At 38.4% G+C, this 12,396-nt stretch overlaps 1 protein-coding gene across 9 annotated transcripts in view; it reads right to left on the bottom strand.

Moving 5' to 3' along the window:
- Positions 1-12,396, bottom strand: part of SIPA1L2 (signal induced proliferation associated 1 like 2) — a 298,020-nt gene that overhangs the window by 111,890 nt on the left and 173,734 nt on the right. For all 9 annotated transcript variants that reach the window (XR_009550211.1, XM_007536224.3, XM_060191984.1 and 6 more), the window contains exons 4-5: positions 3,996-4,129; positions 1,823-2,011 (exon numbers count right to left, since the gene is read on the bottom strand). Coding sequence is in view for 8 of the 9 variants with exons in the window: in XM_007536224.3 (XP_007536286.2) it covers positions 1,823-2,011; positions 3,996-4,129 (323 nt within the window). In the remaining variant the exon portion in view is untranslated. The remainder of the gene's footprint in view (positions 1-1,822; positions 2,012-3,995; positions 4,130-12,396) is intronic.

The following is a 12,396-nucleotide window of genomic DNA, read 5'->3' as shown; positions in this document are numbered from 1 at the left end:
TTTCATCTCTACCAGTGTCACACAGATAATATTAGGCATCAACGAAAAAATATTTTTGCTCTCCCTAAAACGTAAAAAAAAATTTTTTTTTTCCTTAAGATATTCTGGGAATTTCCATCAACCTGGTCTTATTTAATTTAAAATAAATTCACTCACAATACATTCAAACAGTTGAACACAACACCCAACAAATTACCTAAATGATTCTAAAGTATAGCTCAGGTTATGTCTCTTCTTGCCACAAAAATATTCATAGCTCCCTACGGCTTACTGAAAAAAAAATGCAACAGTCTTAATTCTTGTAGGCCCTCGCTTCAGCATTTTTTTCTTACTTGCTTGCTTAATTTAAACTTTTAGGTGCATCCTTATCTTGTAAAGTAATTAGCCACAGTTCCTAAAGCAAACAACTACTTATTATCTCCTCTTGGGATTATAGAGAAATCTAAAGTTTTACAATACCACTTTATTTAGATTCGTACTATCAGATGCTATTTCTTCTTGTCCAAAAGCATACTTTATTACTTTTTTTGTATATTTATTTATTTTCCATTTTTGTTGCCTTTGTCTTTTATTGTTGTTGTAGTTATTATTATTGTTGTGTTACTGATGTTGTCGTTGATAGATAGGACAGAGAGAAATGGAGAGAGGAGAGGAAGACAAATACCTGCAGACCTGCTTCATCGCCTGTGAAGCGACTCCCCTACACTTGGGGAGCCGGGGGCTCGAACCGTAATCCTTACACCGGTCCTTGTGTTTCGCTCCAGGTGTGCTTAACCTGCTACACTACCGCCCGACACCCACTTTATTACTTTTACACCTCTCCAAGATTCATTATAGTTCTGTGTTAGGAATTCTTTAGAAACTTATTTCTGCTGCTACAATAGGATTTTAGCACTCTCCGGCACAATTCCTTTAATTAGAGTCCACCAGAAATACGAGGCTTGTGCTCTTGATCTTACTATCCTCTGATGTATTACATTCACTCCCATCTAGTAGCAAGTCACTTTACACATGAAAGACAACAAGAAATGTTAGTTCAAGGAATAGCCAGTATGATTTTTTGTTTAATTATGGGGGAAATGCCGCTGACCTCTAATCATCATAAATCATATGGTTTTGGTAGATGGGACATATAAAACCACTATAAAAACAATACATGCCACAATTCAGCAAGTATATTGCACTATAAGAGTTATATTTTGGAGTTGGGCGGTAGCGCAGCGGATTAAGTGCATGTGGTGAAAAGCCAAAGGACCAGCAAAAGGATCCTGGTTGGAGCCCGGCTCCCCATCTGTAGGGGAGCCGCTTCACAGGTGGTGAAGGAGGTCTGCAGGTGTCTTTCTCTCCCCCTCTCTGTCTTCCCCTCCTCTCTACATTTCTCTCTGTCCTATACAATAACAACATCAATAACATCAACAACATCAACAACAATAACTACAACAACAACGAAAAACAAGGGCAACAAAAGGGAAAATAAATAAATTAAAAAAATTTTTTTGAAAGTTATATTTATCTGTTTTATTTTTAGAAAGACACAGAAAAGAAGAGAGAGAGTGACCATAACACCAAAGCTTCCTTCAGTGTAGTGGGGCCAGGTTCAAACCTGAAGTCATACATATGGCAAAGCAGCACACTATCAAAGATATTTATTTTGCCAACCAAGAATCATATTTATTAAGTAGTACAAAAGCATACTTAGGGAAAAAACAGAAAGAAAACTTTTCTGAAGCATTTAGAATAAATTAATTTAAAGGAGATGAAGATGGATGGGAAAACAATTTAAAACAAACACAAACATAAAAGTCTCACACATTGTACACACCCCTTGTTCATCAAGCTTTAGAAGTTGCTCCAAGACCTTGGGTGAGTTTGAAGCCTGCCTCAAGCACTGAATGCTCAACTCTGGAATGACATATTCCAGAACTTCTTTGAGAGGTAGTCCTCGAGCAGTACCATGTCTAGCTGTGGAGGGGATAGCATCTTCCAAAATTGCTCCTCTTAGGGTTGTAAGCTGCATGGGAAGATAGTAAGACTTCAGTTATTATTTCTTATATCATCTTTCAATATTTAATTTTTTAGAGATTAAAAAATGAAGAGACCAAAGCTACTTCCAAAGTTGTGGGAGCCAGGCTCAAATCTGAGTTGCATACATGACAAAGGAGCACACCATCTAAATAAGTAATTTTGCCAACTTTTCAATATATATGTTTTTATGATGCCTTAAAAATGTGAAGGAAAAAATGTCTCTTTTCTTAGTGGGGATAGAGACTAAAGTTCTCAATTTGAAATCACAAAACCAAGAAACAAATAGTGTTTAAACAACAATAATATAGAGAAAAGGACTAAACAGGTAGTATTGGAAAAATATAATGTATCTCTAAAAAATGGGAAGGAGTAGGTGGAACACTGCTGTGGGAAACAGAGACAGTCCTACAGCTCTTGGAACCAAAATGAAATGAACAGGGAGGAAAAACTAGAGCTCATGAGGCTGGGTCTAGTGATAATCACTTCTTACCTTCCTTCCTATTTCACTTTCATTTTCCCTGTTTCTCTACATTCTCTTCTACTTTTCTTTACTTACACTACTGACAGTTTCTGGGGATGAATGGAAAGTTTCAGAAACATTCAAGTGCAGGTGATTCAGTGCTGAGAAGACTATCATTGACTGTGGTATCAGGATCTGTTTACATATCTTCAAATATTTATTTACATATCTTCAAATATGTGGTATCAGGATCTGTTTACATATCTTCAAATATATAAAGTATGGGATCATAATTCTGATGCATGCTTCACATTGTATATAATGATAGAGTCAGAGTATTGCAAAGCAAAAGATGTGGTTTGAGTCCCGAAGCTGGATTAAGTCCCTTCTAACTCTGGAAGAGAGTTGTCAGTGTAGTAATGAAGAAATCCCAGCAATGGCAGAAGTGCCTAAAATTGTCTGATGTTCTATAAGGCCATTGTTCAACAGAACTTTCTGTAATAATCCTCCTCTGAACATGATGTTTAATGTAGGAGCTACCAGCTATATGAGCATTTGCCATGTGACCACTACAACCAAGAAACATTTTAAATTATATTTAGTTATTTAACATTTTAATAAGAGTAAGTGGCTAATGAATTTTTGCCTCAAGAACAGGTCTTTAGCTCTAATTATCTATGCAGAACAAAGGCCAGGTCATTAGAGTATCTGAGTATGAAACAAGGTGTACAGTTCAGGCAATTAAAATAGAACTTTCTTCTCAGTCAAGTAGTCAACCAAAATGCATATTCTGTAATGTAGTTGATCCTTGAGCAATAAAAGTTTGAGCTGCATGAACCTATTCATATGTGAATTTTATTTTTCTTTCTGCAGGTTTGACATAAGCTGATTTATCTAATCTCAGATATTAGTGGACTGAGTCTTTGAATACACAGCCTACCTAAGCAGTCCTACCATAAGTTATATTTACATTTTCAATTGCATAGGGATCAGTTCCACTAATCCACCTCCCTGCCTTGCTCAAGGGTCTGTATTTACCAAATGCACTCCTCTATAATCAAAATGGGCCATGAGAACAAAACCTTTTTAAGGCCTGATCTAAAAAAAAAGTCAACCAGTAAGCTCACCGAAGTATGCACTAGGATGAAATATGGGTATACAAAGTTACTATATGACAAAGACACAGTTACCTCATAGGCTACCAGGTTTTCCATTTTTAAAGTCACTTTCAAATTCTTACATGAGGCTCATATTTTTGACTCAACCCTGAAAATTATGCATTCTTAACATTTCATCTTTTCTATCATATAAGGTAGCAGTAAAATTGTTACCATATATCCATAAAGGTTTTCAGATTTGTTGAAAAAACCAACAATAACAAAAAATAAATAAAAATAAAATGTTTAAGCCTTACAATGTTCATGAATGCTGTAATAATTAATATATATATATATATATATATTCAATGCAATAATTTATCAAGGACAGTAAGAGCACAAAGCAACTTTACCTCACTTGTCCTGAAAGCCACCCGATAGTTGAACTGGGACCCTTCTTTTTCCTTGGCATCTTCCACCTTCTCTCTTCGGATGCTGACTGCCACAGGACCAAGGTTTTCATCTATTCCAAAGTAGTTCTGGTGCTCTGTAACAAAGAGTGTAGTGGCATAAAATTATACCCCTTTTATACCACAATCTTGTCAATAATTATTAAATCACTAATGAAAAAGACAATTAAAATACTTTTTAGATATAACAAATTAGATGCAATATTTATGATAACCACAGTACAGTATATGCAATAGAGATCCATTGAAAAGTATTATTGATTTTATTTTATTTTATTTTATTTATAAAAAAAAAAAAAACATTGACAAAACTGTAGGATAAGAAGGGGTACAACTCCACACAATTCCCACCACCAGAACTCCGTATCCCCCCCCCCTCCCCTGATAGCTTTCCTATTCTTTAACCCTCTGGGAGTATGGACCCAAGGTCATTGTGGGATGCAGAAGGTGGAAGGTCTAGCTTCTGTAATTGCTTCCCTGCTGAACATGGGCATTGAGAGATCGATCCATACTCCCAGCCTGCCTCTCTCTTTCCCTAGTGGGGCGAGGTTCTGGGGAATTGAGGCTGCAGGACACATTGGTGGGTTTGTCTGTATAGAGAAGTCTGGCTGGCATCATGCTAGCATCTGGAACCTGGTGACTGAAAAGAATGTGGGGCTGGTAAGTATGTACACAGCTGCTTGGCTCTCCACAAGCTCACGTTTACAAATGCACTGCAGTTCTTCTTCTCCCTTTTCTTATTTTCCTTAGACCCCTCTGTCATGGGCAACCTTCCTCCTTATCAAGAGGATACCCAAATCCTCTACTCCTTTTTCTCTAGATAGGTTCTCTGTCTCTGGGACATTTTTCTCTGGGCCACAACTTGGTTCCTCTTGACCATAATCACAGCTTTCAGGAGATATGCATGGCCACTTCCAAAAAGACCAAGGAAGTTCCCACTAAGATTTCCCCAGCTCCCCCTCCCGTGTCTTCCGTGGAGAGTGGCAACTCTAACATGGAAAACAGCCTTAGTCTAAGGGACCTTGAGGCTGCGATCCAAGATTTAAAGGAGAGGGTCATTCTGCTTTCCCAGCACCATACATGCCTTCTAGAGAAAGCAAAAACCTCCAGAGCTGTCCCCCCCGCCCTGATCCTGACACACCCTAAGCCCTCTGCACTTCATCCAGTGGCTCCCTTTTCAACAAACACATCTCCAGCCCCCCCCCCCCCTCCCGCGCCGCTTCTGCTGCTCCTCCTACCACAGCTCTAGGCCACTATCGGACACAGATAACCTTTGACTGCTTCATGACGGAGCTTTTCCTAAGGTCAAATGGAAAGACCCCTCGATAAAATTTGGAAAGGACACGACCCCTATTGACCATGGGAAGGGGTTTTACATGTGTGTTTCTACAGGATTACTCAAAACCTGTCTGGCTTCCTGCCCACCATGTCCAGCAATGCCCGCAAGATGGCACAGCTATCCCTGAAGAACAAGAAACACCATAAGAGGATTAGGTGTAGGATGCCCTTCAAGACACATAATGTGACATGGAGGGACCTGAAAAACCTGGTTCACAGAGCCCAAAAACAAAACCTCCCTACCGTTTCTCTCCCCCCCCCCCATTCTCTCTGAATATCTTAAGCTTGCTGTCTGCCACCTCTGTTTCACCCATGACCCTTTGAAAGTATCAGGTTAGGCAAACAGTCTGTTGTCACTATTCCAGAAAAAATTCTACAGCTGTAAACCTGGGCTCCATGCTATGATTGGCCAGTTGTGTTATTGTAAGTGAGTGTTATGAATGACTGAAAATCTTAAGTACAACCCATTTTGCTCAGAGTACTCTGAAACTTAATTAACCTTATATGGGAATGCTGGATGCGGCAGAGGTTTCTGGCGAATTCCAGAATCAGTCCCAAAAATTTGTTTTTGCCTCTTTTGATTTTTTGTAAGTCTTAGTATAAACGTGAAATGTTTAATCTTGAAAACTGTGTGAGCAAAAATGATTCAACTAAGACAGTACAGATATAAATTTGTGTTTGACATGATATGTCTTCGTAACAAAAGTTGTTCTCCTCTTGTGTGTTATAGACTACATGTTTATCTGTGTGTTTGAATTTTGGTAAACATTAACTTTAAGGTTAAAAGTGTAACTCTGAAGCTACATTCTTACTAGGCAAAGTTAAATGAAGGAATTTTCAACACGATTCAGATAAAGGTAAAATTAATTTGCTAAAGTAACTGAGTATCTAAAGTAAAAGTCTAAATATTTAACATGACAATTCTTCATCTCCAAAATTAAAATACAAATTCTCTATATATTTAACTAAAAAAAGTTACAGGACATTTTTGGGGGGCCCCCAAAAATGCCCTGTGAACTGATCCTGTGGAAATTAATCCACAACAAATCTGGCATCTGTCTGGCATTGTAAATATTCTAAGAAACATTGTCATTAATGTGTGTTAACTCTCTAAGTAGCCTGTGTTTGTTAAAAGTTTAAAGAAAAAATTAGTTAAAAATCAATATAATTTAACAAAATTTGGTCATAAGATATTTAAACCAATTCTAATCATCTAGTTATCAATTATAGTAAACTTCTAACTTGGTACAAGTTTTTTCTTTACAAGTAAATGATTACAGCTATGACAAGTCTTCACATGAAGAACCAACTGCTCATATGGAATCCCCAAAATCATCTGGAGCCCTGCCCTCTAACATTGGCCAGAAGATGGCACGACTACAGTGCCCCCCAAAACCCATGATGTGATCTGGCACAATCTGAAGAACCTGATTCACAGAGTCCAAGTAGGACAAAAACTTTCTTAATGCCCTTCTGTAGCCCATCACTGTCTGCCCTTCTTACTTCTGCTTCACCTGTCACTTTTTGGCGGTTTCAGCTCACTCTCTATAGAAAAGCAAAATTCCAGTGGCTGTCTTCCCCCACCAAGATAAGATGTGCAGTGTTTCTTCCCCTGGTCATTGACAATGGACTGACACTTCTATTGGACTTGCTGGTAGAGCCCTTGGACACTCTCTTTACACTGCTAGACTTCTCAAGGACTGACTGTAGCAGTCCATGGACTTTGCAGCCAGCGGTCTCGGGACTCTGCAGACCAGATCATCCCTCTCACCACTCGGCCTATCAGGCCCCGGCTCCTCTGCCTATCAGGCAGTGCCCCCTTCCACCCATCAGGCAGCCCCTCTCTGCCTACCAGGCCTCCCCTCAGCCTCACACTGGTCCTTGCTACTCTTACTTATTGCTCCCTGTCTTATTCCAGTTCTTTAAAAAAAACCCTGCAAGATATCATTCAGGTTTCTGCCAAAAGGTCTAGATCTTCTGGATAAAAGACAAAAAAACAAACAAAAACAACAACAACAAAAAAAAAAACCCACCTGGGATCAGCAGTATTGCACTGAGTTAAGCACACATAGTGAGAAGTGCAAGAACCATGCAAGGAATACAGTTTAAGCCCCCTCCACACCTGCAGTGGGGTCACTTCACAAGAGATGAAGCAGTTAGGCAAGTATCTATCTTTCTGCCCCCCCTCTATCTTCTCCTCCTCTGTGCAGAAACAAGAACAACAATAATAGCAACAACAACAATGGAAAAAAGATGGCCTCCTGGAAGCTGGGCTTTGGTAAAACAAAAGAAGATATCAATATATATATATATATATATATATATATATATATATATGTATATATATATATATACATATATATATATATATATGAATGTTGAAATCATAAAAAGAATCTTTCAAAATATGAAGTTTGAGGAATGAGGTTAGAAATAAACCACAAAAAGAAAATCCCAAAGTGTAGAGATTAAACCACATGCTTCTAAATGACACAGTGTCACTGAACAAATCCAAACAGAATTTAAAATTTACCTCTACAAGGAAGTCGAGCGATAGCATGGCAGGTTAAGTGTAGGTGGCCCAAAGCGCGAGGACTGGCCTAAGGATCACAGTTGAGCCCCCAGATACCCACCTGCAGAGGAGTCGCATTCTGTTCCTGCACTCCACTAGCCTGGTAACCTGCATGTACCCATAGCCCCAGCATGGCCGTTCCTCCTGGAACTTGTGCACATGAAGCTGAACTTTGGTAATTAACTTATCTCATGGACCTGGCCTATTGTTTCCCCTGCCAATTACTGCCTATCTTGCTGTGCCTAAAAAATACTGTTCTTTACTGCTGTACCACAATGTAATAAAGCTTGATTGTTTTAAACCAGCACCCAGCCACACTCCCATGAAGTCTTTTTATTTACAATATTTTTCTTTTCTTTTTTTTTAAATATTTATTTTATTTTTATTTATTTATTCCCTTTTGTTACCCTTGTTGTTTTATTGTTGTAGTTATTATTGTTGTTGTCGTTGTTGGATAGGACAGAGAGAAATGGAGAGAGGAGGGGAAGATAGAGAGGAGGAGAGAAAGCTAGACACCTGCAGACCTGCTTCACCGCTTGTGAAGTGACTCCCCTGCAGGTGGGGAGCCGGGGTTTGAACCGGGATCCTTATGCCAGTCCTTGTGCTTTGTGCCACCTGCGCTTAACCCGCTGCGCTACAGCCCGACTCCCACAATATTTTTCTTTATAGACTTATGTTCTACTTTTATTAATTCACTCTCTTTAACTAGTAGTTTATCAGGGGAAGAGATAATGTATACCCAATTTGCCATAGTTCCCTAGCAGTACCAAATTCATCTACTCTGAAAATACCTAAAATTCTCTTTTTTTAATAAATATATTTCAGTATATTTCAGTTTTACTGAGGTACCTCAAATTGAGATAACTAATATTCTATTAAGGCTGTTTCTAAATCTGGGTTTTACTACTTCTCTGCTTAACTTAGGGTTAATTTTCCTTAATCTCAGCATCCCTACCTCCAAATACATACAAAAAAATTATCATCATTAGCATAAAAGAGGTATCATAACTAAAGGCGATCATAGTTTTTTTTTTGCTTGTTTGTGGAAAGATGACATGCCTACTACCTATGAGTATCATACACTTGGAATTACAAGCTCTAAGGCTTCCTATTTTTTTGTTAAGAACATTGGCCTGATTTTAGACTCACTATGGATTACAGTGTGCTACCTGTATGTGTTCTGAGAAAAACTACAGTCCTCCGTGGTGTAAATTAACATGCTATTTAGTTTTTATAAAGATTATTCTGTATATCATGAACATAAGAACAAGGATAGAGTCTCTTTAAAGCCTCCAGGAGAGAGCTAAATTAACCCGTTCCAATGACATATCACAGTCCCTTCAAAACAACTTAGTTTGTTTATCTGTATCACAAGAGCCTTTCCCATCCGTGAAGACAATGATTAAATTCCTCTCACTCTTGGAAGCCTACTAGTCTTATTCCAATCACATAATTTTCCTAAAACAGCTTCAAAGAACAGAATGGAAGCTTTGTAGAGACCACAAAAAAGCTGGATGAAAATCTACATATCATGTAAATACAACAGGATAAGCTTTTAAAAAAGCAGTTAAGAGGATCAGGTAGTGAGTGATACACCTGAGTGATAGTACTATGTGAAAGGACCGAGGCTCAAGCCCCTACTCCTCACCTTCAGTAGAAACATTTCATGAACAGTGAAGCGGGTCTGTATGTGTCTATATTTCTCCCTCTCTACCTCCATGTACTCTTCTCAAAGGAAAAAAAAAAATGACTCCCAGACACTGAGCTCCATTAATAACCCTGGAGGCAAAATTAATAAGGAAGGATGGAAGGAAGGAAGGAAGGAAGGAAGGAAGGAAGGAAAGAAGGAAGGGAGGAAGGGAGGGAGGGAGGGAGGGAGGGAGGGAGGGAGGGAGGGAGGGAGGGAGGAAGGGAAAAGAAGCAGTTCACAAGATTGCAGTGTAGGAAATAAAATGCCATGCATTTCTGTGGTGCATTTAAAACATTAAATTATAAGAAGAAAGACAGAAAAAGAAAGGAAGGAAAGAAAGAAAGAAAGAAAGAAAGAAAGAAAGAAAGAAAGAAAGGAAAGAAGGAAGAAAGAAAGAAAGAAAGAGAGGAAGTAAGTCAGTCTAACTAGGAAGAAAGGGACTACATGGGACCTCCAACCAAAAGATATTTCTAGGTACTGTACAATTGTAGAAATTCACTAATTTCATCTGTAATTAAGTAAAAAGATGAAGATCACGTATGTGCAGGGCCTCCAGGGCTCAGGATTGTAGAAATGAACATCTGCAGCTCTGCCTTAGAGGATTCTTCGAAAAAGGTGTTGAACCACATGGGCACAATACAGATCCACCAACCTACAGGAACATTGAACTGAGCTCCAAAGCTCTTTAGTTCATCTATATACACAGCTATAGCTGTTTTTCTGAAAAACACATACTGAAGTGAAATTGTTCTTTCAATAGTCTTCTGATTCATTTAACTATAGGCCTACTGATTTCCTGAGTTACATCTATGGCTTCAGGCCTTAGAAATTTCCACAAAAATGTAACTTTTTTCACCTTGCCTGTCAATGTGTAACTTTGTTTAGTCTCCTATCTTATAATATAGCTTTCTAAGAGTTATAAAAATTTTGCAGGGGGTCGGAGGCAGGTGTTGGTCAGTAGCGCAGAGGGTCAAGTGCCTATGGTGTGAAGTACAAGGGTGCATGGATCTCAGTTGAAGTCCCCGGCTCCCCAACTGGAGGTGGGTCTCCTCACAAGTAGTGTAGCAGGTCTGCCGCTGTTTATCGTTCTCTCCCCTTCTATCTCGATTTTTCTCTGTCCTATCCAACAACAATGACAACAACAACAACAATGACAATGACAATGATAAACAACAAGGGCAACAAAAGGGAAAAATAGCCTCCAGGAGCAGTGGATTTGTAGTGCAGGCACGGAGTCCTAGTAATAACTCTGGCGGCAAAAAAAAAAAAAAAAAAAATAGCAGGGCACAAAAGATGAATGTATAAACAAATGAAACAATACAAATTGCTTTTGCAGACAATAATGTTAAGATTCATCACATAATCTAAAGAAGCTTCAAATACCCTGTTATGCCATCATGGATTAAATTCCTAAATTTACTGTGATAAGAAAATGATGTTATTTTAACATGTTAAGTTTCCTGTGATCAAGATTTTATCAACACATTACTAGCTGAATTGGAAAAACTTGATGTATTACATGAAATGAGACTTCAGGAGGCATGGCTATGGAATAGAAGCTCCTGATAAACTAGGAAAAAACAAACAAAACACCACCTGAAAACTCAACAAAATGCAACCAGAATCTTTTCAGAAACTCACTAAGCCACAAGCACCAAGTTGCAGATATTAATACGATTTTGTCCTGAACTCCCTGGGCAGATGACCTCACCAATGTGTCCTGGAACCTCACTTCCAGAGCTCTTCCTCACTAGGGAAAGATAAAAACAGACTGAGGGTATGGATCTACCTGCCAATGCCCATGTCCAGCAGAGAAGCAATTACAGAATTCAGGCCTTCTAAATTCTGCACCCCCAAAATAAGTTTGGTCCATACTCCCAGAATGTTAAATGTTAGGGGAAGATGACCAAAGGTCTCTCTGAACTTCAATTCCATCAGAAACTGAAGAAAAAAGGGGTGGGGGGGGGCTAGGAGAGACACTCAGAAGTAGTAGGTGTGACTTAGAAAGGAAAAGAAGACAGAACCATAGAAAAAATGGAAAAATACATATAAATATAGATGGATAGTTACAGATATAATAGTCAACCTATATCTGTGATCTTGGGAGAACTAATAGTTTCCATAGGAGGGAATGGGGACACAGAACTCTGGTGGTGGGAAAGATATGGAATTATACCACTGTTATAATTCTATAAATCTATATTAAACACTAATCAAAATTATAAAAAACTAAATTAAACATATATAAATTCACTCATTCTATCCTCCCAGCTATGACAGAACTGTTAATATTTTATCCTTGTTTTACAGATATTAGTATTAAAGCTGAAAGGGTCAATCACTTGCTCAAGGTCACAGTCAAAGTTAGGATGCAAACTTGGTTCTAAATACCTCATGTCAAGCAACTCAAGGGGATGAGATTCATGAAAAGATCTAAATTACTTAAGAATCAATTAATGCATGATAAATTGAACACAACTTGACGCTCAAACAACAAATCCATCTTGAACACTAGGAATTTCTTAAAAGATACAACAACAAAAAAATAAAGTGAAAACTAGAGAAGTCAGATATGAAAAACTTCTCTTGTATTTTTGTTGTTATTATTATTGTTATTGCTTTCGTTGGATAGGACAGAAAGAGGAAGGAAGACAGAAGGGGGGAAAGACAGAGAGAGGGAGAGAAAAATAGACACCTGCAGACTTGCTTCACCATTTGTGAAGCGACCCCCTGTAGGTGGGGAG

Source organism: Erinaceus europaeus, chromosome 6 (genome assembly GCF_950295315.1).
Source record: "Erinaceus europaeus chromosome 6, mEriEur2.1, whole genome shotgun sequence".
In the NCBI taxonomy this organism is placed as follows: Eukaryota; Metazoa; Chordata; class Mammalia; order Eulipotyphla; family Erinaceidae; genus Erinaceus; species Erinaceus europaeus.
Note: the sequence above shows the minus strand (reverse complement) of the source record. Positions and strands in the feature narration are given on the sequence as shown.